Raw genomic sequence first — 24,035 nt, 5'->3', positions numbered from 1 at the left:
ACACTTTTCAAATTCTCTGGAGACTCTCCAAGATGATGTCAGCTCTTGAAGATACCACAATGAGATTCTGAAACCAGTGACAGGACTACAATAGCTTTAAAAGAAGGAAGTGACTATTTACATTAGGGTTTAAAAAAAAACGTATGATACAATTTGTACTAAAAAGGTAAATTGTCTGAGCAAAGGTGGGCAGAGTTAGTGAAAAATAGCCTTTGCCAAAAAGGTTGTCTTTTTGCGCTTAGTGTAAACAGACACTGCCAGGAATAGCTCACTAAATTTAATAGCTCACTGAATTAAACAGCTAACAATCTAGAAAAGAAAAACCCACACAAGTCTAAAACTAAATTTTATTTTATTGCAATATGCAAATCAATAATTAACCTTGTAAACTGAATAAATCAGCTGGTGTTGCAGCTAAGTCTCATAAAATTGTTGTACTGAATTCATTTAAAAATGTATTGGTTCATCCTTAATTTAAAATGACCTAACATTTGGTTTAAAATGTTATATTGCCTATCTTTAGGTAGCAGAATACGGATAAACAAGTCATTAAAACTACTTAAAACAAGAAAGCAAAAACATCCCAAAACACAAATCCAGTAACTGCCATGTGGAAAAAACAGGGATTGTTACTCCTGAGCTTTGAAGATCACGAGTGATTGTCATAAACTCTTTAAAGATGTGTAGTTACATATGATTGTCCATCTGAGGGCTGATTCCACTTTGGTCTTCCATATTTATCAAATTTGGCAGATGTTTGACTTTTGGGTACAAGTGCATTGTAGTGTCTGTCATCTTCTGTAAGCAAGCACAGGCAAGGCCAGTCCTCCCTGTGATGATTGGGGTAGAATGTAATGAACTCTTCGGTGTCAGACTTGTAGAGCCGATATACCTGGATCGTCTGTTGAAGGGAATGACCCAGGAGGCACATCTCTACCTAAAAGACATTATCAAAAGAGGTTCCTTCGGTGAGCATAGCATGGAAAATGATCACTTCAACAATTTAAACAATACAACTAATTAGCAGTACAGGCAAGCAACAAATAACAATGATAAGAGTAGTTATTATTCATAATTTGTTGGTCAAGATTTAAAGCAATAATTCACACAAAAATGAAAAAAATAAAAAAACAGATTTTTAGGAAAATATCTCAGCTCTGTAGGGCCATACAATGCAAGTGAATGGGTACCATCATTTTGAAGCTACAAAAGCACATAAAGGCAGCATAAAATAAATCTTTTAGACTCCAGTGGTTAAATATATATCTTCAGAAGCAATATTATGAGTGTGGGTGAGAAATGGATACATATTTTCCTTTTTTTTTTTTTTTTTACTATAAATCTCCACTTCCACATTCTTCTTCTTGTGTTTTTGGCGATTCACATTCTTAGTGCATTTTGTTGCCTACTTGGAGGGGAGGAGAATTTGTAGTAAAAAAAGGACTTAAAAATTCATCTGTTTCTCATCCACACCTATCATATAGCTTCAGAAGACTTGGATTAAACTACTGGAGTTTTATGGATTACTTTTATGCTGCCTTTATGTGCTTTTTGGAGCTTCAACATTTTTGGTACCCATTCACTTGCACTGTGAGGACCTACAGAGCTGAAATATTCTTCTAAAAATGTTTGTTTGTGTTCAGCAGAAGAAAGTCATACACATCTGAGATAACACGAGGGTGAGTAAATGAAGAGAGAATTTTCATTTTTGGGTGAACTATTCCTTTAAATAAATTTGAAGTAAAAGTTTAATAAACTTATCTTTAATAAACATAAGCTTTAAGCAGTGTGCTAACCTGTTCCAGTCCACCACTGAAGCCTACATGTCTCAGGTGGTTGGTGAGGAGGGTCTGAGGGCATTTAGAGGTGTCACGAGCAAAGAGGAGCCAGCAGAACTCAGGTACATCAGAGCCTTTCACCATATATGAGTGTAGCTGAATGGCAGTCCTCAACATCAGGAATTTCAGAGCTTCCAGAAGCTCATACTCCTCATCATGACCTACGAACACCTGCTGGCATATAAGCTCCCTCTCCTTAAGACTTTTACACTGGACTGCCTCCTGCAACTGGAAAAAAATATATACATTGCCAGACCATACTGCTGAATATATGTCTCATTAACTATAAGGTTTTGAGTCAAAAGTCTAATTATACAAATATGTGTTTTCTCTAGCAATGGTTTAACATTTTGTGTTCAAACATCAAGTTCAAAACTCTTACATTTTAATACTTTTTTGAATTCTTTCCTCCAAACTGAAATTTGAATATCATCATATTTTTGTAAACAATAGCTGTTGGATAAACAAGTGAACACATTAAAACCATACAACCGCACATTCAGGCAAGGGTCAACTAAATGTAAGGAAGGGACGATATATTGAATTTCGATATATATTGGACCAAAAAATAAATAAATAAATAAAAAAAGACAAAATATCATAATCTCTCCATTGCTTGATTTTTGAATATTGAAAATTGTGTCTTTTAATACATTTTCTGTTCTTTGCAGTCAGATAAAAAGCAAAAATAAATGTTAATTTTAATCACAAACTGCACAGATGCGCTAAAAAACCAAGACTTCTCTCTCGTTAATGAATGAACCGCAACACCTGTGCAAGTCTGTGATATGCATGTTAAACTCTTAAAGTGACAGCACCATTATAGCGCTTCTTATACAAATATATGTATACTTTCACATACTTTTTCAGGACAGGTTCTGTTCAGTTCTATCATTTGTTATGCATCTGATCAGCCTGAATGTAGCCCACTATTTTTGAAAGCTTTTTTGTTTGTGATCTTTTCATATAATGAAAGGTATCCGAGAAACTCTTATTATTTAAACATTGAGCATTGATATTTTGGATTAAAGAACTTTATTTTGATGAGAAATTATAATGTGCATTTTGCGCAAACATTTTTCAAAATATAAACACAATTTTCTGCCATACTTTGTCATTTAAGTGTTATCATATCGAATCGAGAACCTCATTTCGTATATCAAACCGAATCGTGAGATAACTATTTGTCCCATCCCTAACTATACTGTACAATGAAGTAAGATTTTAACCTGAATTTTGAACTAAGTTCTCAGGATAAGGGTCTTTTTTTATGGCAGGTCAGGGCAAGTTGTCACATTTTTATTGGGGTAGGTTTTCACGTGTTTTAAATGTTGTACAGTAAATGTATACACATTTTCATAACACTATTTATTAGCCAAAATTTTGCCATTTTTTATCTTTTATTAATCATTTCATGCTTCATAACTGTTTTACTTTTTAAATTTTACTGAAAAGCCTACAAGGCTGTTTTATTCATAGGCGCAGATTTAAAGAGTGTCAAAGATTTTGCTTTGGTGGTGGTGGTGGTGATGTAACTCCCTGAATGATTACATGAAACATACACCACCAGTGCACTGGCAGAGTCCACTGTGACAAATTACCCAATATAGTGACAACATTTTTGGTAGTCAAAACTTTAAAGGTATGTGAAAATACAGAAATGTACTTGAAAAAAAAAAAAAAAAAAAAAGGAAATCATTGGAGTAAAAAAAGTGTAACAACAAGCCCCGGTTTCCCCTATACTTCATACTGTACATAACATACATACGTAAATAAAAAAGCTATGCAGAGAAGACAAGAGTTACCCTTTTCTTCAGGAGCTCCAGACATTGTTCCATCAGCTCCACTTTGCTCTTCTTGCTTTCAAATGGAAACTGCCAGTCCTGAATCAAATCCTTATCAGACTCGATTTGTTTTGGCCACTATGACAGGAAACATTCACAATGCATGAAATTAATATAACTCATAATAACATTATGTATCTGTATTACTACACAAAATATGAATGAAGACATGACATGTAACCTCACAATCTCTGTAAATCCCAAATGAGAAAGGATCTAATTGGTAACAATATCTATGCACAGTAATTACTTTAATGATGTCAGGATCTTGTGACCACGCAGGAAGCTGTTCGGACTGGCTGAGCACCTGGAAGAGCGTCGCCCTCAGGGCACAATAATTATCACCTCTTACTCTACGTAGATCGAACAAATTGGCAATTGTTTCATATCCCTAAAAACAAAAGTACAATTGAGCAATTCTCTTTTAAACAAATCACTTAACATGTGAGAGAAAGTTTTTTTGTAGCACTAGAAAGCAAACCTTTCGGATAAGGCGACTTTTGGTGGTGTTGCCTTTCCACTCTCTCTCGCTGTAGGTCTGAAGATCCTCAGGATCTAACACGCTGCTCTGGCTCGCACAAACAGCCACTGAAGGGACTAGAGACAACTTTTACTCAGACACATATAACCTCTCAGACAAAGCAATTCAGTGATGCATCAACAGATCAATACAGACTGAACATTATGGTACTGTATGACATGTTTCCCACAAAACGGCCATCTACCTGACTTTGACTGGTGCTTCTCTAATAGTTCCTGTTCTATTTCCTCTTCTCCTCTGTACAGGTCCATCTCACTAGGAAATAATAGTACCTGGTAAAAAATTTGATTTGATGAATTGCAGCCTGGCAACAGCTGAATTGACAGGAAGTATACCTGTTTTCATCTTCATGTTGCTGCGAAGAATGACTTTCAACATGAGTAGATTTGGCCTCCTTCTTAGCTTGTTTATGCATAGCGACATTGAGTTCAAAGCTTCTCTCATGTCCAACAGAATAAGCATCTTTTACAGGTGCCCCGTCTTTCACGTCAGCTTTTTGACCATGAGTAGATGGTGTCGATCTAAGAGAGGAGACCAGTTATGTTCTACACACAAAAACATATACCTACACCAGTGCCGGTGTTGTGTCGAACTCTGTTTCTGTTTCCCCATCGGGATCTGTTTCCCCCCAGCAGAACTGTATGGGGGAACAGTATCTGATGGTAACATTCTCCGCTGTCAGAATGCGTTCCCTCATGCACAAACCTAAGCCTAACCCTTCCCTACCCTACCACCCTAACCCTAACCCCATACCCTATCGGGGCTAGGGGAAAACAGATTCCGACGGGGAACAAAATTCGATACAACACCGGTCCTCCCAATAGGCAAACTAAGCTAGTTGCTTAGGGCCCCAGATCCGCCAGAGGGCCCCCACACTGTCAAAGACATTACAGTAGTGTTACGAGCATACTGACTCAAGTTGTTTAATATTAACTTCAACTTTTGAACGTATATTTACTATAAGAGTTAAAGATGATGCATACCCGTGATCTTTCTTTGCTTTTTTGTGCTGACTCTGACGGCCAGAATCACAACTCGAGTTCACATTTTTAATCATGGTTTTGACTTGGATATTTTGCACATCATTCGTTCCCGAGTCTGATTCATGGCACATGTGCAAGGACATCCAACCTGCATCACTGCATGCCTGATGTGGAGGGAAAATACAGATGCTGAATATTAAAGGTGAAGTTTGAAGTAACTAACTTTTACGAACAACACTTCAGTGAAAACAAATGATGCGAGGAAAACATAGAAAACAAGCAGAGACACTTCCGCGTGCAGACAGGTCCAAGGACTTTATCACACATTATACGTTTCAAATTGCCAACGAAGCGAATTGTAACTACTTATTTATTAATGTATTAACAACACCAAGACTAAACTGCCAAAATTGAAGAAGGAGCTTTTATATAAATTACCTGATTTATTGGCCTTCTGGACACGAACTACAAAGTATGAAGGTTTCCATCCAGATAGCATACGAATACTTCCTGTGAACGGGGCATTATGGGAATTGTAGTTTTCGGACAGCTACTGCTTCCGATGGCAGATTTGAATGGACCTTCTGGGTTCAATACAAGTTAAGCTCATTTGACAGCAATTATAACATAATATTGATAACTACAAAAATGTATTTCGACTCGCCTTTCCTTTAAAAAAAATAAATAATATTAATCTGGGTTACAGTGAGGCACTTACAATGAAAGTGGATGGGGTCAGTTCCTAAATGTTAAAAAACTCACTGTTTTAAAAGAACAGCCACAACATGTAAACAATATGTGTGTTATGATTTTAGTGTGATTAAATCGCTAACTAACATTTTCTGTGTAAAGATGCGGTATGTTCAATTTTAAAACTTTGTTGCCACCACAATGTAACTGTAAGCACTAAAACAAGCAAGATTTAAACAACATTACAGGTCAAATAATGCACAAGATTTAATAGAAAAATGAAAGTAAGTGCTTTTATAAAAAATATATGCTTCACATTTCTGCCTATACACCCTCCAACGTCACTGCAACCTCTACTTTTTGCTTTTTATAAAGAAAATGAGGGACGAGTCGAAAGTAAGTTTTGTGGTAATCAATATGTCGACACAAATGCAATTGAGCTTAATTTGCATTGAACCCGGGATATTCCTTTAAGAAGTTGGTTGTTTTGTTCGCGCCTGTAACAAAATACATAACGCGGCGGTCCCATTGACATTCTATGGGCGGTACACTGGCGAGGAGACCAAGTGGCCGTTTTTTATTTTATTTTATTTTTTTAATGGATATCTATGGAGGAGATGCTTCAGTCTGCTGAATGAACTGCTTTTGTGGGGAAACAGCTCATCACTTAACAAATTGACCACCTGTCCGCTAATCTTTTACACTAAATAATACAATGCTTTTGGAATGAACTATGTGTGGAGTTTACTACGATAAAATTGCTGATTTACAAAGAGAAGACACGGACAATTTTGCGACATGGGTGTCAGTTTGACCATACCGTACACTTTGTCCTATATGGTAAAAAAACGCAGAGATTGTTATCTGATTATGATTATGTATTTATTTATGTCTTTATTTGTATAGGTATAGTACAAAAAACATGATTTCAGTCCAAAAACTAAAAAAGATGCATTGTCAAGGAGATTAGCCTATAGCACATGCTTACTTGCATCTCAGGTCCCTAGATAGGCTTTTCCCTAAAAAATAGAAATTTAATAAAATTAAGAAACTAAACTAAACAACCTAAACATCTCAACATCCGTTCGTTCTGTTGTCTTTGCAACATTTTACACAAAGAAACACCGACTCAAAGCTACATAAACTTACCATTCATTTTCACTTCCTTTGTGACCAATCTCTGGCACTTACTCAATACTGGTTCTGTTTTCTAACGTTTTTATTAAGTAGCCTCCAGCAGTTTCAAGGTTCATCATCTGAACCTCGTGAAATGCCGTTTTTTTCTTCTTCCGGAAATGCAGCCGATTACTTTCATTTAATTCGGGCTTTTTTCTGCCTGTGTCTGCCATGTTGTCATTTTGTTAGTTTTCATATGCCCGGGGTATGCCCGCCTCTGAGTAGCATGTGTCTGAGTTGTGTTTGGATTTTAAACTTTAAAATGTTCCAACCAAAATAGACCCTTATTGCATCCGTAATCTACAGTGCGTAAACCCAGGGCTCTGCTGCCTCTGTTATTTTTCCATCCACTAGATGACAGCACTTACTTTATTTCAAGTATAGCCTATGCTGCACAATTCCAGATTTTTTAAAATGAATACATAGGCTATTTGAAACTTGAAAAACATGGTTATAAAAAGTAAGTAATTTCCTTTATGCAACTTCCTCGTGTGTATCATAAATGTATTTGCTATATTTCTCTAGTGTTAATTATAGATATTTTCTTGATGCTCTTTTACAAAATACACTGAAACATTAGAGGTAAAACACATTTTGCAATGTATTAATAATAATAATAATAATAAAAACGGTGGTGTCGGTGATTTCACTGCGCCTGCTTTTGCCAGTGAGGGCCATAAAAAGTAGGCAACAGGAAGGAGGGATTAGAGCGTGAAATGTGCGCAAAGTCAGTGTAAGGGGCTGTTCACTTCCAAACTATTGTTGCGTTGTGCTTCAGACCGTTGCCTTGTCTTGCTGTTTGTTTGTTTTTGTTTGTTTTTTTAGCGCCTCGTTTTTAGACGCAGTGTCTGGTTAAAAAGAACATCGACACGCGTCTCGAGACACCTGCGTCCTGATCTAAAGCGTATAGCTTTGGTAGCGCAAATACGCGTTCGATGTGAACGGCCCCGAAGAACACTTGCAACCTCAAGAGATGCAGTAGAGAGCGCTATCGCAACGCTCTCATTACCATCTGTGCATGCACGAGCTGATTCATATTACAATGTGTAGCGCGTAATTCATGATAAAATTCATAAACGTGTTCGGCATCCAACATCCGAATGACTGAGATGAATGACTGAGTCGGCCAGTTGTGTCTTGGTAACGCTGCTCTGTGGTGTGTACTGTGGCTTTAAAGGCCGCTCCTCCCCCTCTGCTTTCCTGTGCTCTGGAGGTGCTGAAACGTCGCCTTTCTCGTCTCAGAGCAAGCAGCCATGGCTGAAATAAAGACGGGCATATTTGCCAAAAACGTCCAGAAAAGGCTCAGTCGGGCGCAAGAGAAGGTAGGAATCTCAATAGTGTCCGAACTGTTACAGATAAAATAGACTGAATGCTTTGGGGACGTTTGATGACGCCAAAGTCAGGATTTTGCCTTCGCGGAGCTGTCCAGTAGAGGAGATTCAGGTGTGCGTCTTAACTGAAAATATTTCAGTTCAAAGAAAGATTTGCTATCTTTCTGTAAACACACTGTGTTTGTATCACACTGTAAACGTCATATAAAAGAAACACCAGCGTTCAGTTATTGGTGCTTGTTGCAATGTCAGACTGCAATCTTACCCAGCACTGCCGTTTAAAAGCGAGGATAAGAAGGTGCTTTACGACAGCAATCCAACTTGCACCTACATCGCAAGCAATTATAATATTTGGGTCTAAACTATTATGTGCTTTCTGAAGGGATACATTATTGATCTCAGTTTGAATAGACATCCCATTGAAGCGATCAAATGGCTGTATGACTAGTAGATTATAATGTGTCACTGACATAGTGACACGTATTACGGTTTGTCTTACTGTTATCACATGCATATCATATTTTTTTTTTCTCTAACATTTTCTTTGCATTTCTGACGATGCAATCCATATCTTGCGCAAGATGTTGGTTAAAACTGTCACTCTCCTGCAAGGTCAGAAGAAGGGGAGGTGGGGGATGCCCTCGTCTATGCGGTATGAATACTACCTGGGGGAGATTTCCGAGTGGCCACGCGATCGGCGAAGGCCTGCATGCTTAATGTGCTTGTAAAGAGGCGTGCGATAATCTCTCCCTGTTTTAAACAAGATATTGGCTAGATAGCAGAGAAAGTTGATGTCGCTTACGATTTGTTTTTTTGGTATTAGTTTGGGTTTTGGCGATCGCATTATTGGGATTTTGCTTCAACAGCATGCGTAATATTTTGCAATTCGTAGCGGACTGAACATGAAAATCGTGAACTAAAAATACCTGCTAAATAGAGAGCATGTAGTGGTTCTCTCCAACCCTAACCGTTCTGCAATAAGAGGATTGTTTTTCTTTTAATACCCTCGGTTCACTCACAGACTGAGGGCTAGCTATAATGAGACATTGAAAGTGAAATTCCCTAGATAAACATGTTTCAGTTATCATTTAACAAAGATTGTCACCTGGTGAGGGTCTTAGAACAAAACTGTAATCATGAAAATCCAGAGTTTTGGGCTTCCACGAATATTGTGCAATATGTCCCTTGTTTTTATGCTTGTCACAATTGGATGGTACAATTATGTAGCCAGAAAAAATCCAATATTTCATCATGGAGCCACACAATTTAAGAATGTGCAGTCTGTTTCTATCAATGTAACTTGATTGTTTTTTGATGGTTAAGACAAGTACATTTAAGAGCAGGTGTATAATTTACAACCTCTGGAACTGGAGCTTCTTGGCAGGGGCAAATAACATGATAAAGGGTGTAAGAGATCCTTTAATCTGAGGATGAAATACCTTAGATTCCTTCTGTTGCTTTTAGCCTTATGAAGATTGTGGAATTGCAGTATTGTGACAATGGGATTATAACAGCAATTGAGAGAATATCACAACTGGATGTAGTATTATATACACTGAGTGCTGTGACTTAACATTTTCCAATATGCCAACAGCATAACAAGAGAAATGCATGTAAATTGATTTATATTTTGCGTTGCAGGATATTAGCATTGAGATCATGTGATATCATATGAAATTAACACTTTAAGGAATAGGTCACCTAAAAATGAAAATTCTCTCATCATTTATTCACCTACATGCCATCCCAGATGTGTATGACTTTCCTTCTTCTTCAGAACACAAACAAAGATTTTTAGAAGAATATTTCAGTTATGTAGGTTCTTTCAATGCAAGTGAATGGTGGCGAGAAATGTGAAGCTCCAAAAGGCACTTAAATGCAGCATAAAAGTAATCCATACGACTCCAGTGGTTAAATCCATATCTTCTGAAGCGATATAAAAAGTGTGGGTGAGAAACATATTAATAAATAAGTCCTTATTTATTATAAATATTCACTCTCACTTTCACATTCTTCCTTTTTCTTTTCTTTTCTTTTCTTTTTTGTTTTTTTGTTTTGGGTGATTTGCATTCTTTGTGCATATCGCCACCCACTGGGCTGGGAGGATAATTAATAGTAAAGTAGGATTTAAATATAGATCTGTTTCTCACCTACTCTTATCATATCACTTCTGAAGACATGGATTTATCAACTGGAGTCATTTGGATTACTTTTATGCTGCCTTTGTATTCTTTTTGAAGCTTCAAAATGTTGGGACCTATTCACTTGCATTGTGTGGACCTACAGAGCTGAAATAGTCTTCTAAAAATGTTTGTGTTCTGCAGAAGAAAGAAAGTCATACACATCTAAGATGGCATGAGGGTGAGAAAATGAAGAGAGAATTTTCATTTTTGGGTGAACTATCTCTTTAATTGTTTAAATGGCACTGTTCCATGTACTATGGAGAAGATTTCCCACTACGCATTGTTTTGCGAACTAACTCGATTTTTGCATACATAATAAAATGAAAGATAATCCATCTAAATAAAGCAGAGGACATCACTCTACTGTATGTGAATGAGACAAGGTGGGATTTCTAAAGCTGTGTAAATATTTCATAGGTTAGCTGCTTCTGTTGTATAGTGTTTCCAGGCTGGGCATTGTATCTTGAATTAGTCCCATTTGCCTTTGGCAATGTCAGACCAGTGTTGATTCTCTGACTGTTAGGGTTAGTGTCTTTGAGAGAGAGAAAGAAAAAAAAGAAATATCGAAACATGCATACAAATTGTCTTTGTCCTTTGCAATGGAACACTCACTGCATGACTAAAGCAACCTTAATCTTAATGTTCTCATAATCCTATATTTAAAATAAAAAATGGCACAAGTAACATTCAGGTACTGATACGCTCAGGTACAGTTAGTGCTCTGCACTTTTCTTAAATAACTATATAATTTTTTTAACAGATTATTTATATCTTAAATTCAACTTTGATGTATGTGCTTTAATGTTTGCAGCAGAACAAGCAAACTTCTGATGCATGTCTCTATATTTTTGTGCATTATAAAAAATAAAAACAGAGGATTACGTCGTTTTAAATGGATGATAATATATCAAACACTGTGATGTATAATTTCCTTGTATGCATGATTCGATGTTGACAGGTGTCACAACATGCTACCTATTGATCCATATCAAAGCTCCTTCCAGTAAACATGTGTGAGTGAGCGTGTCACAAAGGAAACATCCAGATGGCAAGTTAATAGCACCCAGGAGCATTGTGGAGCTTTTGTATGTGACCTTATTCATATTCCCAGGGCACCGTCTCTGTGGTTTACTGACCGAGGCCCATGCAACATAAATACATGCAAATACAGACTATGTTTTTACACACTAACTGTGTAAAGATTTAGCATTAGAAACACTAGCAGTGGGATTGTAAATGATCGAAAAGGTTGCGCAGGAAGGCAAGCATATTGATTATCTCTCAAAATGTGTGTGTGTGTGTGTGTGTGTGTGTGTGTGTGGGGGTGGGGGGGGGGGTGTCAAGCATTTCAAATCTTACATAAAATGTACACAATATTTTCGAGAAGAGGAAGTGCTGGGCTGGCTTTTGAATACTAGGTGAGTAAAATTGGAACAGGCACCTCTCTTGTTCTCTACAAATGCGTCATTTGAGTAACAGATGACAGCCATTTTCAGGTGTTAGACATTGTGGGTACTGGGTAGGCAGTGAGTTTTTCATGTGGCAGAAGTCTCTTTTTGGCAGTGAAACCTGACAGACTAGGAAGCATAATTTATGCCTGTTCCTCCTCCCCCGCTCTCCTCAGCCCTTCTTTGTGTGCATATCATACCGTCCAGAGGGTGTTCTCTCCTCTCAGTCAACAGACACCGTTAGAGGATTTCCTCATGGGGATTCAGTCATGGCTCAGCTGAATCAGTGAGAGTGCTGATCCTTCTAAATGTTCATCTTTACTATCTCTGAGAAATGCAGTTAAACAAACTGAGAGGGATATACAGGTAGAAAGATATCCAGATACTGTATAAATCACAGAGACATTTGTACAGTTGGCTATTATGTCTTTCATGTGATTTAACCTTTTTTAAAAAGTGTTAAAAAAGGGTTTTAACACTTTTTTGACTAATACATTTCCATGGCTTTTCCATGACTTTTCTAGTTGTTTACTGGATTTTTAATTTTTCAAAACCATTTAAATTCAGATGGATTTACCAATGTGACATTCAAACCAATTTGTTAAACAGTTCGATCGATTAATTGAAAAGAACTGATTTAAAGGATGATTTGCTCAAAGGTCAGACTTTACAATGGCTTTTTTGCATTTCCTGCGCTGATCTTTTGGCAAAATCTGCAGCATTCTGAGGAAGGGATTTAAACATAGCAAAATCAATTAGATGTACCTGAGTGTACTATACTCTTATAGGCAGCTAAAAGCATCATGAAATTCACCAAAATATTTAATAAACAAACATGCAAGGAAGGAGAAATGCATAGAATTCTGCATAAATCTGCATGTTTTCTGTGTAGCTCTGCGTGTGCAGATTCCATCTGGGCCTGCTTGTGTGCAACTTTTATGCTAAAGAAAGCAATGTCTATTGCTGTACATCTCAATATTTTAGAGCACAGCATAACTTCAAACATTTATATTCATTATCGATTTTTTGAAATATATATATATTTTACATAAAAGCGATTAAAATATTATTAATTTTCATTACTTTTTCATGCATGGAAAACACCATTTTAAAATTCCTAGTTTTTACATTTTTTAATGACCAGATTTTATTATGTTTATTATAGCATAAAATAAAATAATAAGTTTGGTCCAAAAGCACTGCGGTTGCCTTCCATTCTTTTTTCTTTCTGTGACCCCTTGTGCTATTTTCTTACAGGTTCTGCAGAAGTTGGGAAAGGCAGATGAGACGAAAGATGAACAGTTTGAGCAGTGTGTGCAAAACTTCAAAAGACAGGAGGTAAGTTAAATCTGATCCACAGAACTCTGCTGTTTTTGGATGGGAAATGGCCCTTTGGCTGGTTGCTATGCTGGATTGATTTTCCCACCAGCAGAATAGATCCACATTATGCTCCACCAGCACCAAACTCTATTGTTTTTCCATTTGTTTCAGTCTGCTTTATCGGTCAGTATTAGTGAGAAAATGTACATTCACACATTCTTTATCTTGTAAGATTTCTATGTACAAATGGGATAAAGACCTTGAAGGTGCACCCACATTTTCTCTTTTGTCTGAAGATTCTTTGCTGTTTAAATCAACTTAATGATTCTCATAAATGATGTCATTACAAAGCTTCAAATCCACAATGCTATAATGACCCTGGCAGCGTGTTCTGCATAGATTAGATGCTCTTCATTCTCTCTTACTCAAGAAATCAATGGGCTATTGTGGTAAACTCAGTAAATAACATATCTTTTCAGGTGTAGCATGTGCATAAACAAATGGATGGTTACGCAGGCCTGATTACTGCACAGTTGTACCTGGCATTCCATCAAAAGTTCTATAATTAAGAGCAGTTTGTCTCAAATAACTTGAATAGTTTAATGATATGAAAAATTTGAATTGTATTAAACAAACTGCAGTTTTACTGAAGTGGCTGTGAAGGAAGATAGAGAGAAATGTGTAGTTCTTGAAGAAGCATGTGTTTGCTAAAAAAAAGTAACAGTCTAATCCCACCCTCTCCACCTGTCCTCACTAATCCTGATTAGACTTCTTTATGTTTCAGCGTGCCAGTGCTTCCATAAAAACTCTCTTATCCCCACTTCTCCTCTCACTTGTCCCTGTCTTTCCTTTTCCCATGCTATTAAAGGATAGTTCAACCTAAAATAAAAATTCTATCGTCATTTACTCACCCTCAAATTGTTCCAAACCCATATGACTTTCTTTCCAGCATGAAACACAAAAGGAGTGATCTAGCAGAATGTCCATGCTGTTCTTTTCCATACAATGAAAGTGAATTGTAACTATGGCTGTTCCTAGTCCCCGTTCACTTTCATTGCATAGAAAAGAACAGCTTGGACATTCTGCTAAATATCTCGTTTTGTGTTACAAGGAAGAAAGAAGTCATATGGGTTTAAAGGACAGAATTTACATTTCTGTTAACTATCCCTTTTACTCTCTTGAGACTTTAGGTAATCTTTTGAGCTGTAGCTATGATTGGTTTGTGCACAATGGTGTAAAGTGCATGCAGACAGATTTGGTCCAATATCACATTTGTTGAGTCAGAGTTAATCACTGATACACTGAAGGATACACAGCCAAAATTGAACCCACACACCATGTGCAGACAGTCTGGCTCATCCACCTTTTATAAAACACTCCATGGAGCCAGATCAACAGTTATAATATATCATACACATCAGTTCCCTGCATCAGAGCTTGTGAAATATTATACATCAAACTGACACTGGCTAATTGCAGTGACCACAAAATATACTTCTGGGTTGTGCCAACCTGGCTCGCTTCACTGAATGTTAAACAACCACATCCCATTCCTCCAGTCAAGCTTAAAGACTTTTCCCGGTGGGCCGGCCACAAAACAGGGGTAAACGGGTGGCGATAAGCTGAAATGGGCTGCCGTGTTATGCAGAACGGGCCTCGACTGGCTGAAGAGGGCTGCAAAATGGTGCCGCGATATGCTAAAGAGGGAAAAGGACAGCGGACTGTTTTTGTTTTGTTTTTTGACTGCTTGTATGTTTCAGTGTGATGCAGTGATTTAAGTACCATGGACAGTAATTGTTCTCAATTGCTGGAAACTCTTTATGATGTTGTTTTCAGTGACAACACCTTATGTATAGGTTTTTACTGAGACTATAGATTCACTTCAGCTATGAAATTGTAACTCTGCTCGGAAACAAAAATATTATTTATTTAATGACTAAATTATACAGCCAAATCACAGCCTTGCTGATATTAAGCACAACAGCATGATTGTGGGTTTGATTGCTTTTATACAACAGTGCAGTTGAGTTCAACTGAAGAAGTTAATATTGAGTAACTTACATTTCATTCAAAATGTAGCCAGTCATTTTGCATGTTTTTTGTGAACCAACGTGAATAGTTCCAAAAGAAGGCAAATAATCCGGTTTTATGGGTCGACAAGCAACACATATACTGGACTAGAGTCTGTGAGTAGACTGGAGCAACAGCAGTCTCCCTTCCCCGCTTAAAACGTTATGTAATCACTCCACTCCAGCACCACTCCGGGTTTTCCTTTTCCTGCTTACCATTCTGCTTCCTCTCCGCACCACTCACATACTGTGGTCTGGAATGCCGCGAAGACAGCGGAGTGATACAAATAGTGAAATTGTGCTATGCTAAATATCAGTTCTCTTAGGAGCCGTTTTTGCACCAAACACGTTTCTGCATCTGTCCGCACTATTTTCCTTTTCCTGTGTAAACATGCACTAGACAGATGTCTGTAACCATTGATCTGCATCTTGCTGTTTTTTTAGCTTCTCATGTAGGACAGACAATTTTTTTAGTTGAAAAAAGTCAACTGTTTAAAACATACCTCAAGACACCTGCCTTCTGTGTCTACACTGTAAAAAATTACCAGGATTTTACAATATTTAACAGTAATTTCTTACAGTAAAATACCGCTTTCAGTGTTTTACTGTAAAATGAATGGAGACTTTGCCATTTTCTGATATAACACAACAAATTACTGTAAAAAAGAAATAACAGTTTCTCACTGCATTGTGGGATAATTGTATTTAGTTTGAAGTCTCAAGTCACAGTCTCATTATGGTGTTTAGTGTACCCTTTGAATGGGAACTTAGACTTACAGCAAATACATTTTCTCTTAGCTGGTGCAATTGTTATTAATTAACATTATTCTTTGCATTGTGTGATGGAGAAAATTAGTTCAATTTAGAGATTGACTTTGTCTGATCAAGATGTGTAGTCTACACTATATGATGCATTTGTAAGAAAAAATAAATGGTTGTAATCAAATAATGAGGTAGTGATGCTTGCAATGCCATGCTGTGATATGATTGATCCATTAATGCACATAAACTTTTAGTAGATTTGGCAACCAGGTACACACAGAAATCAGCACTCAGCATACATAACTCAATAATGGTGCCAATTTACAAACATTGCAGGTTAAAAATATACATTTAATAATTGTGATTCTACAATACAGCACTGCTACATTACAGAAATTTCATGGCCCTGTTCACTGTGAAGTCACAGTATACAGTTGTTTTTAATTGTAATAAATTGTAGAACTACTACTGTAAAATATAATGTGAAAGTCATGCAACTAGTAGTCAGGAATTTACTGTAAACTCACACAAATTCATAAACTGTTGTATAATTGTGTGTAAAACTACTGCCATTTTATGCAGAAATTAATTGGTTAACCTGTGATAGATATCTTGTTATTTCTGACATGCGCTGAAAAGAAAACCTACTGTTGAAAGATGATTAATGAAAGTCAATATAATGTTGTCATTGTTGCATGTGTGTGTGGTTTAATACCTGATGTGATGAATGTTAAATGGCAGTGAATCTCTTCTTTTATGTTCTGATCCATAGTCTGAGGGCTCTAGGCTACAGAGGGAGATGAAGGCTTACATAGCAGCTGTGAAAGGTAAACTATTCAAATCACACATACAGGTTCATACACATGCTTTCTGAAAACTGAACTGAGTTCTCTTTTTATAATAATTGCAGGGATGCAGCAGGCTTCTATGAATTTGACAGAGTCGTTACATGAAGTCTATGAGCCTGACTGGCACGGCAAGGATGATGTCATGACCATTGGAAAGGTAACCAGAATTATAGCTGTCTTTGTCCTGAGTTCTGTGTTTAAAATTCTGTATTGCTTGTAAGTTAGAACTGTTAAACAATGCCTGCAATGGTATTGTCCATTATACAAATGGCTTAAAACTGGGCACTGTGAAAAATTACAGGGCAAGATTATGTCTGAGCATCTAAAAATACTCTATTGTTTTTTATTTGGTAGTGAACACAGTTAGAAGAGATCCACCATGCAAATGGCCTGTGAGAAATGCTGAGTAATTGCATATGTAATACAGCATCTAAAGAGCTGCTAAAAGATCAAGGCTAGGTGTTGAATTCTCCTGTGTAGTTCTATATGCTTATGAACAGTTGTAAAAGTGGGCAAAAATTAAATGCTTGACTGGTAACCTAAGTATAAAGTTCATTTGAAGACAGAAAAATCGAGAACATTTCCGTCAACACTAGAACATTATTGTACCAAACTAGGGATTAAGAGATCTGGTGTTTAAGAACAAGCAAGAGATCTTGTCAGTACACACACACAAATCAGCTGAGGGATTTGTACTCAGTACATGAGCAAGGGTTAAAATGCTGTAACTTCTAGGGAAAAGGGGGTTAAATCACTTTTAACCATTATGACTTATGCACATGTATGTCATAGACAACTTGCTATATTAATCCACAGGCTGTTCAAATTCTCATGCAGGGAATTTAAAAGCCTGCATCACATCCTGTAGGTATAACTACTATAAAGAAAAAATTACTTCAAAAATGTGTGTTGTGGCTTTTTGCTACTGAAGAGGAATTAAAGCAAATGGGTGTTTAATAGAGTTTGTCCATTTGTCAGTTGTGCACAGATGATATTGTTTGAAGGAGGGAGCTATTAATGGTATATAATGGCATATGTCAATTTTAAAAGGGAGTGGGGCTATGACTCAACACTGTCCTCAGAGAATGAATTTAATTTACCCAAGGACTCTCATGTTTTCATGAGTGCACTGTTTACTCACACCTCTCTGAGGGGGAGCTAAATGAATTCAGCTTCCTCTATCGGATTTGCAAAGCATCCCCTGTGAATGAGGATGAGCCTAATTAGATTTTAATTTCACTGCTGCTGATCACAAATCCAGCACCTGAAGTAATCTATTTGTGTTGCAGGAGGAGAAGCTGCAGAGCTACAGAATAACATTTAATGGGGGTTATAGATTATCTCCTTAGCATTGTCTCTTTTTCTTCCTGCAATGATCCAGCTCTGTTAATGTCAACATGATATCAAACTTGTCCCTGTTTGCTATTTCAATGTAAGTTTCCGTTATTGTTGTGAACAATTCATCTGTGCACATTCTAAATTTAGAAAATGTGTTTGTAATCTTTAATTAAAATTTAAAGAATTGCTCTTCCTTTGAAGCGACTTCCCTTTTCCGCTCACATCATTTAGTCTGTGTGGGCTATTGGATAGTATTAACCAACAGACAAATAGCTATTGAGCTTTGCTATTTGTTTTGATCAAACTTGCGTTCAGGTCTGGCTCCATTCTGGTGTAGAAGGCCCACTTTTCATAAGCTAATCAATTCCTGTTGAATATCCAGTTTCACTTGGAAATGCATTAAATGGGTTTCGAACAGTGTTTCAAATTGACTTTAAAAAAACTTTCAATTCTGTCATCTTTTACTAATACTCTTGATGTTCCAAACCCATATGACTTTCTATCTTCCATGGAACACAAAAGGAGAGGTTTGTCAGAATACTGGCCTCAGTAAACATTCACTTTTATTGTATGGAAAAAAGATGCAATGAAAATAAATGGTGACTGAAGCTAGCATTCTGCCTATAGAAGAAAGAATGTCATACAGGTTTGGAACAATATGAGGGTTAGTGAATGATGACAGACTTTTCATTTTTGGTTTAACTATCCTTTTAAGTCTCTAATGGTTGTCGAATGCACTCAGATAATCTAACTGATGGCTGTCATGTCTCCTCTTCAGAACTGTGACGCTCTGTGGGAGGACTTCCATCAGAAGCTAGTTGACTCCACACTCGACACACTGGAAGCATATTTGACACAGTTCCCAGATCTCAAGGTGCCAATGACATTTTACTCCCATTTAATTGTTTTGAACGGATGGATTTTTCATAGTTTCCCCTCTTATCAGCCATATTGTTTAAGCTGATGTATGTGCCAGCAAAGGGTTGTGAATGACTGCAAAACTTGTTTGACTGAAGAGTAACCATAGTAACCACAAGTGTTTTTCCCTTCCTCCAGATGCGTGTAGCGAAGAGAAGCAGGAAGTTAATTGACTATGACAGTGCAAGGCACCATTTTGAGACCCTGCAGACTTCAACCATGAGGAATGAGAAAAAGATAGCAAAAGTATATTGCTCTTTTCTGTTGTCTCTTCAACTTGAATGTGTTGTAACTGCATTTATTTAACATTGAAATATTCTGAACAGGGCCGTAACCACCAAAGAGCTTGAAGGGGATGCATTTACCTTTAATATTCAGAGTAGCAGTCAATCAATATGGCTTTTTCAATGGATGATTTCTAAAATTGTACCTATGGTCTCCCTCAATCTTGAATATTTGGTTACATCCTTGGTTTTGAGTGGAATTTATAACTGCTGAAACCTCTTTAAATGTGGATGGCAGTGATCTGAGCTGTTGCTTGAGCTTATGTGCATATGTCTGTGCCTCTAGGCAGAGGAAGACTTGAAAAAGGCACAAAGGGTTTTTGATGATCTTAATGTTGGCCTACAGGATGAGCTGCCCACGCTCTGGGACAGGTGAGACATTATGACTGACTACTGTTGAAATCTGTGTTTAAGGGTGGATAATTTTCACTACATGAAGAGCATTCAAAGAATCGGTTAATATTTAAGATGTTTCTCATTTTTTGGTTGTTCATTATCTTAGATGTGATAAGATACATTTGAGACAGTCAGACCTCCAGATCTGTTTATTGAAAATAAGTCGACTGAAAATGAACAGTAATCACAATAATTAATTATGCTCAGTACTAGAGTTTCAATGAGAGGCAATCAAACCCTTCAGATGTCTATACAGCAAAGAAAAGAGACAGAAAGAGAGAGAGAGAGAGAGAGAGAGAGAGAGAGAGAGAGCTGGAATTGTCTGTGTGAAAAAAAGAGAGATAGATATAGAATTGTCTAACTTCTAGTTAGACATTTTTGTTGGTCATGTTTTGACCCTCTGTTCACATTTACCAGGGTTCCACATTATTTATTACAAGACTATATCAGTAATTATCTGTCAATTGCTTACATAACTGAAGCCTTGCTGTATTATGCCAGCAGTATTTTCAGCCTGATGCCCTGACAATACATGCTCTGGCCAATAATATTGATTTAATTTGACCAAAGGACTTCCTGGAAAGTACATTCATATCCCAGTATTTCAGATTTATCCATTAGTTGCTCAGCATGATAGCTGTGCACATTCATGCCACTGCTGCTGTTACATAGAAAAGGTAAGGTATTTTGTTAACACTTTCAAATGAAATACAATGTGCTGCATTGATCCAAGCAGAGACTTAAGCAAAGTTGTCAAATTTAATGCATGTAGACTGAATACTATTTGTCTTGTTGCAGAAATGCTTATTATGGATGCAAGGATGAGCAATAGGCTAGATTGTTTGGCTGGAGCTAATCTGGATGTATAAAGGAAAAGAAAGTGAACTAAGTGGCATTAAATTAGATATATGAATGTGTGGTGCGTGGGTTCGCATTCTGTAGAATAGGGGCAACATTGAATGTTGATGATAATAAAAGGTTTAAATTTATATATGTGTTTGGTAGCTTGACATAAGTTGCTAGAGTTTACATTAATGTGCAGTATGATGGAACACAGTTAAGACTCTGCATTTTCTGTGTCACATAAATATCTGTATGTTGTTGGTGGTGCCTTGAATAAGTCATCAGTTTTTTTTTAGAGCACCAATTGTTTTCCATTGTAACTATATATGCATTCATTTACATTTTTGTTAATATTTGTAGTTTTGTGGTGCAAAGCAATTTGCACTGTGCAATAGTATGCTTAATGTTGTTGTAGACAGAATTTTGTATGTAATACAAGTAATATAGCATCAGCTTGAGCTTTATGTTTTGGGAAATATGCTCTGGTAAGCAGTATGTTGTATTAAGCGGAGTCTGTCTGCTCACTGGACCAGCACCCTAGTTACATAATCTATCCAACCAGAAGCTTCCTCTCTCTGCCTGCCCCCTCCAGCCACGCTTGTTTCAGCTCGACCTAAAAAAAATGACTGTAATACATTTTAGATTTGTACTATGTGGGCTTTTAGGGTGGTACATAGGTACTGTATACTATCATGACTATGGGTGGACTAAACATATAATAGTATGGAGGAGAGACTAGATTCAAGCCATTAACCACCATAGATATTTTGAGGTAGACATCTCTGCTCCAATATTCAGATTAGTACATGATATGGGCTTGTCAATGATTGATTCTTAAATTATTACAGCGACCAGTGATTTCAGTTTACTGGCTTTAAGTCTTTAAGTCAAAAATATTATTAGCACTGAATCATCCTGGATGCATAAGTTTACACCAACAAATGTATTTTAAGGGTCAGAGCAGGTAGTAATAGTGCTTTAAGGTTACAAATGCGTGTATCCACTTTTTACAGTGAAGATTCGAGGTATCTTTCTGTTTGAATGGGAACAATAATTAAATGCACCATTGTTTGAAGTGCTTTTTGTGTACAGAAAAGGTCAGTATAAAAAAAAAATGTAATCATCACAATCAGTGGCTTTTCTGCTTGGGAGATGTCCAGATGCTTTTTCAACATATTGCGCACTTGTTGGAGGCTAGAGCCTAATCAAAATTCCTCTCCTCTCCTCTTTGCAGGCGGGTGGGGTTCTATGTGAGCACCTTCAAGAACGTCTCCAGCCTGGAAGCCCGATTCCACAGAGAGATCTCTTTTGTGAGTCAGTTTAACTTCTAAAGCTTTTCAAGCTCTTAAACATGACACTTTTCTTAAATGTCACACATAATGCTCAGGAAACACAAACACAAAGCAAATGTTCCTTGTGAGTTGTGCTTGTTTCTTATCACATATGAATACCCAGTGATTGACATCCTGGGAACAGTGCCTGCAACTTGAGGGTTTTTTAAGGCAGTTGCAAAATGCTGAATTATCAAGGATGATTTATCAGTTTCACATTTTACATAGTAAGATTTGTCAAACTTTGTTTCTGATCCAGTGCCTGAAAAGCTTTGGCTTTCATGGCTCGTCTGAATCTCATTTTCTAGTCAAGCTGCTTGGCTCTGCTGCAGCTATTACTCATGAAAGACAGACGTGCTTTCTGAATCGCAGAAGAAACACCGATTAACCATTGAGATATTTATGGGGTGATTTAATTCCTTCGCAATGCAGTGCATCTGCTGGAAATCTCATTAAAATGTGCAAATGTGGGAGAGCGACTTTTTTGAAAGCTCTGGCTACCCTTCATTAAAGTCACCTTTTTGAAATGTTCCCACATTTAGATGTGTGTGTGTGGAATACTGAGCTTCCATGGTGCATTGCTTACATATTACTGTCCAAATTAATCTGTACTATGGGCAAGTTAATTTTGGTACGCTAGTTTTCCTGCCCCTCTTTATGTAGTGTTAAAGATGTATGAATCTGTTCGAGCCACATAATCATTGGACAATTCATCTGTTATTCATACAGCTTCTATGTCCATTGTCCACACAGATGGTTGTAATGTTGTAGCATGGAACTCTGCATGGTGTATTGTGTTTATTATTAGACACAGAAAGTGGCCATCAGTGAGAATCAGTGCATGGTAAAGACTTCTATAGCCAGAAGGATGATTCAGTGCAGTTCAACACAGAGGCCACTGCAAAAGACTATTTTATTTATGTTAGTGTGATCAGCACATACAGTCAAATGCATCACTCTTTTGTGGGCACATGGTCCACTTCTGTTGCATTAAAATAACGATCTGTTAAAATTTTCCTTTTCAGAAATTGTTCTTATGTCGAGAAAATAGCTTCTTTTTTTTTCCTGTTTGCCATTAGGAGAAAAATTATTATTAACATTTTGCAAATTGTCTACAAATATTGCACATATATCTTTGGGAATTGATGATCTACAAATAAAAATGACATGATATATCTTGCAATAAATGTTGCAATGTTCAGAGGAAGGACCGTTTGTTTGGAAAATTCCATCCTGACAATAAAGGTTGCAACAAATAGAAACTTTTCAGATCACTTCTCTGCTTTCTTCTTTTGCTGCTAGTGACTGGGATGTGTGACTGTTTCTTATAGTGGGATAAAAAAGTAAAAAAACTGTTGAGATTTTTGGTTAGGCCTTCACAGTTTTTGAACTCATGGAAACACAAGATGAAGACAAAGCAAAGGGCTGATTGGTTTCCCTGGTCATCGTTTCTCATCCAGAAAACCTTTATGAAATCTGAGCATTGGAGCATCACTTGTCTGTAATGGTGATTAAGAATTATTATGATTTACTTTATTTTAACTACAGTGATGGCAATATTAACTTTTAACTATAGTTTATGTCAATCAAATGACATGACAATAATGGAACTCTTAGCAGGAGCAAAAACCTATTCAGTTGCACCACAGTTCTTAAATGCAGAAGTAAATGTCTTCCAATAGCGAGGTAGTAAACCAAATGCTATAGTTCTTTTCATAGTTGTTTTTCGCCTCTGTTTCTAACTTTTTATCTTTTTGGGTCCAGCTCTGCCACAAGCTGTATGAAGTGATGAATAAGCTCGCTGAGCAGCACTCTGACAAAATGTTCACGATTCAAGGAGCACCCAGGTATGTCTTAGACAATAACCTCCATGCAGAATGCACTGTTGTTCA

At 37.0% G+C, this 24,035-nt stretch overlaps 2 protein-coding genes across 11 annotated transcripts in view; one reads left to right on the top strand and one right to left on the bottom strand.

Annotated features, from left to right (window-relative positions):
- Positions 1 to 333: 333 nt before the first annotated feature.
- Positions 334 to 7,292, bottom strand: LOC127441031 (ubiquitin thioesterase otulin-like). The gene is made up of 9 exons (XM_051698163.1): positions 7,046 to 7,292; positions 5,207 to 5,370; positions 4,559 to 4,744; positions 4,408 to 4,478; positions 4,164 to 4,279; positions 3,933 to 4,073; positions 3,644 to 3,760; positions 1,797 to 2,066; positions 334 to 937 (listed from the first exon to the last, which is right to left on the bottom strand). Exons 1-9 carry the CDS (start codon positions 7,046 to 7,048, stop codon positions 674 to 676), a joined length of 1,332 nt encoding a protein of 443 aa, XP_051554123.1. The 5' UTR covers positions 7,049 to 7,292; the 3' UTR covers positions 334 to 673.
- Positions 7,293 to 8,056: 764 nt separating this feature from the next.
- The window catches only part of LOC127441029 (amphiphysin-like), a 30,771-nt gene continuing 14,792 nt past the window's right edge, over positions 8,057 to 24,035 (top strand). For 3 of the 10 annotated variants that reach the window (XM_051698159.1, XM_051698158.1, XM_051698149.1), the window contains exons 1-9: positions 8,057 to 8,394; positions 13,292 to 13,372; positions 16,958 to 17,012; positions 17,096 to 17,190; positions 19,150 to 19,245; positions 19,428 to 19,535; positions 19,860 to 19,945; positions 22,047 to 22,122; positions 23,908 to 23,990. In XM_051698159.1, coding sequence (XP_051554119.1) covers positions 8,326 to 8,394; positions 13,292 to 13,372; positions 16,958 to 17,012; positions 17,096 to 17,190; positions 19,150 to 19,245; positions 19,428 to 19,535; positions 19,860 to 19,945; positions 22,047 to 22,122; positions 23,908 to 23,990 — 749 coding nt within the window. In that variant the 5' untranslated portion in view covers positions 8,057 to 8,325. The remainder of the gene's footprint in view (positions 8,395 to 13,291; positions 13,373 to 16,957; positions 17,013 to 17,095; positions 17,191 to 19,149; positions 19,246 to 19,427; positions 19,536 to 19,859; positions 19,946 to 22,046; positions 22,123 to 23,907; positions 23,991 to 24,035) is intronic. The other 7 variants (XM_051698151.1, XM_051698153.1, XM_051698152.1 and 4 more) reach the window with 5 other exon arrangements.

This window comes from Myxocyprinus asiaticus, chromosome 5 (genome assembly GCF_019703515.2).
Source record: "Myxocyprinus asiaticus isolate MX2 ecotype Aquarium Trade chromosome 5, UBuf_Myxa_2, whole genome shotgun sequence".
NCBI classification, from domain to species: Eukaryota; Metazoa; Chordata; class Actinopteri; order Cypriniformes; family Catostomidae; genus Myxocyprinus; species Myxocyprinus asiaticus.
This window is presented reverse-complemented; position numbering and strand designations above follow the sequence as displayed.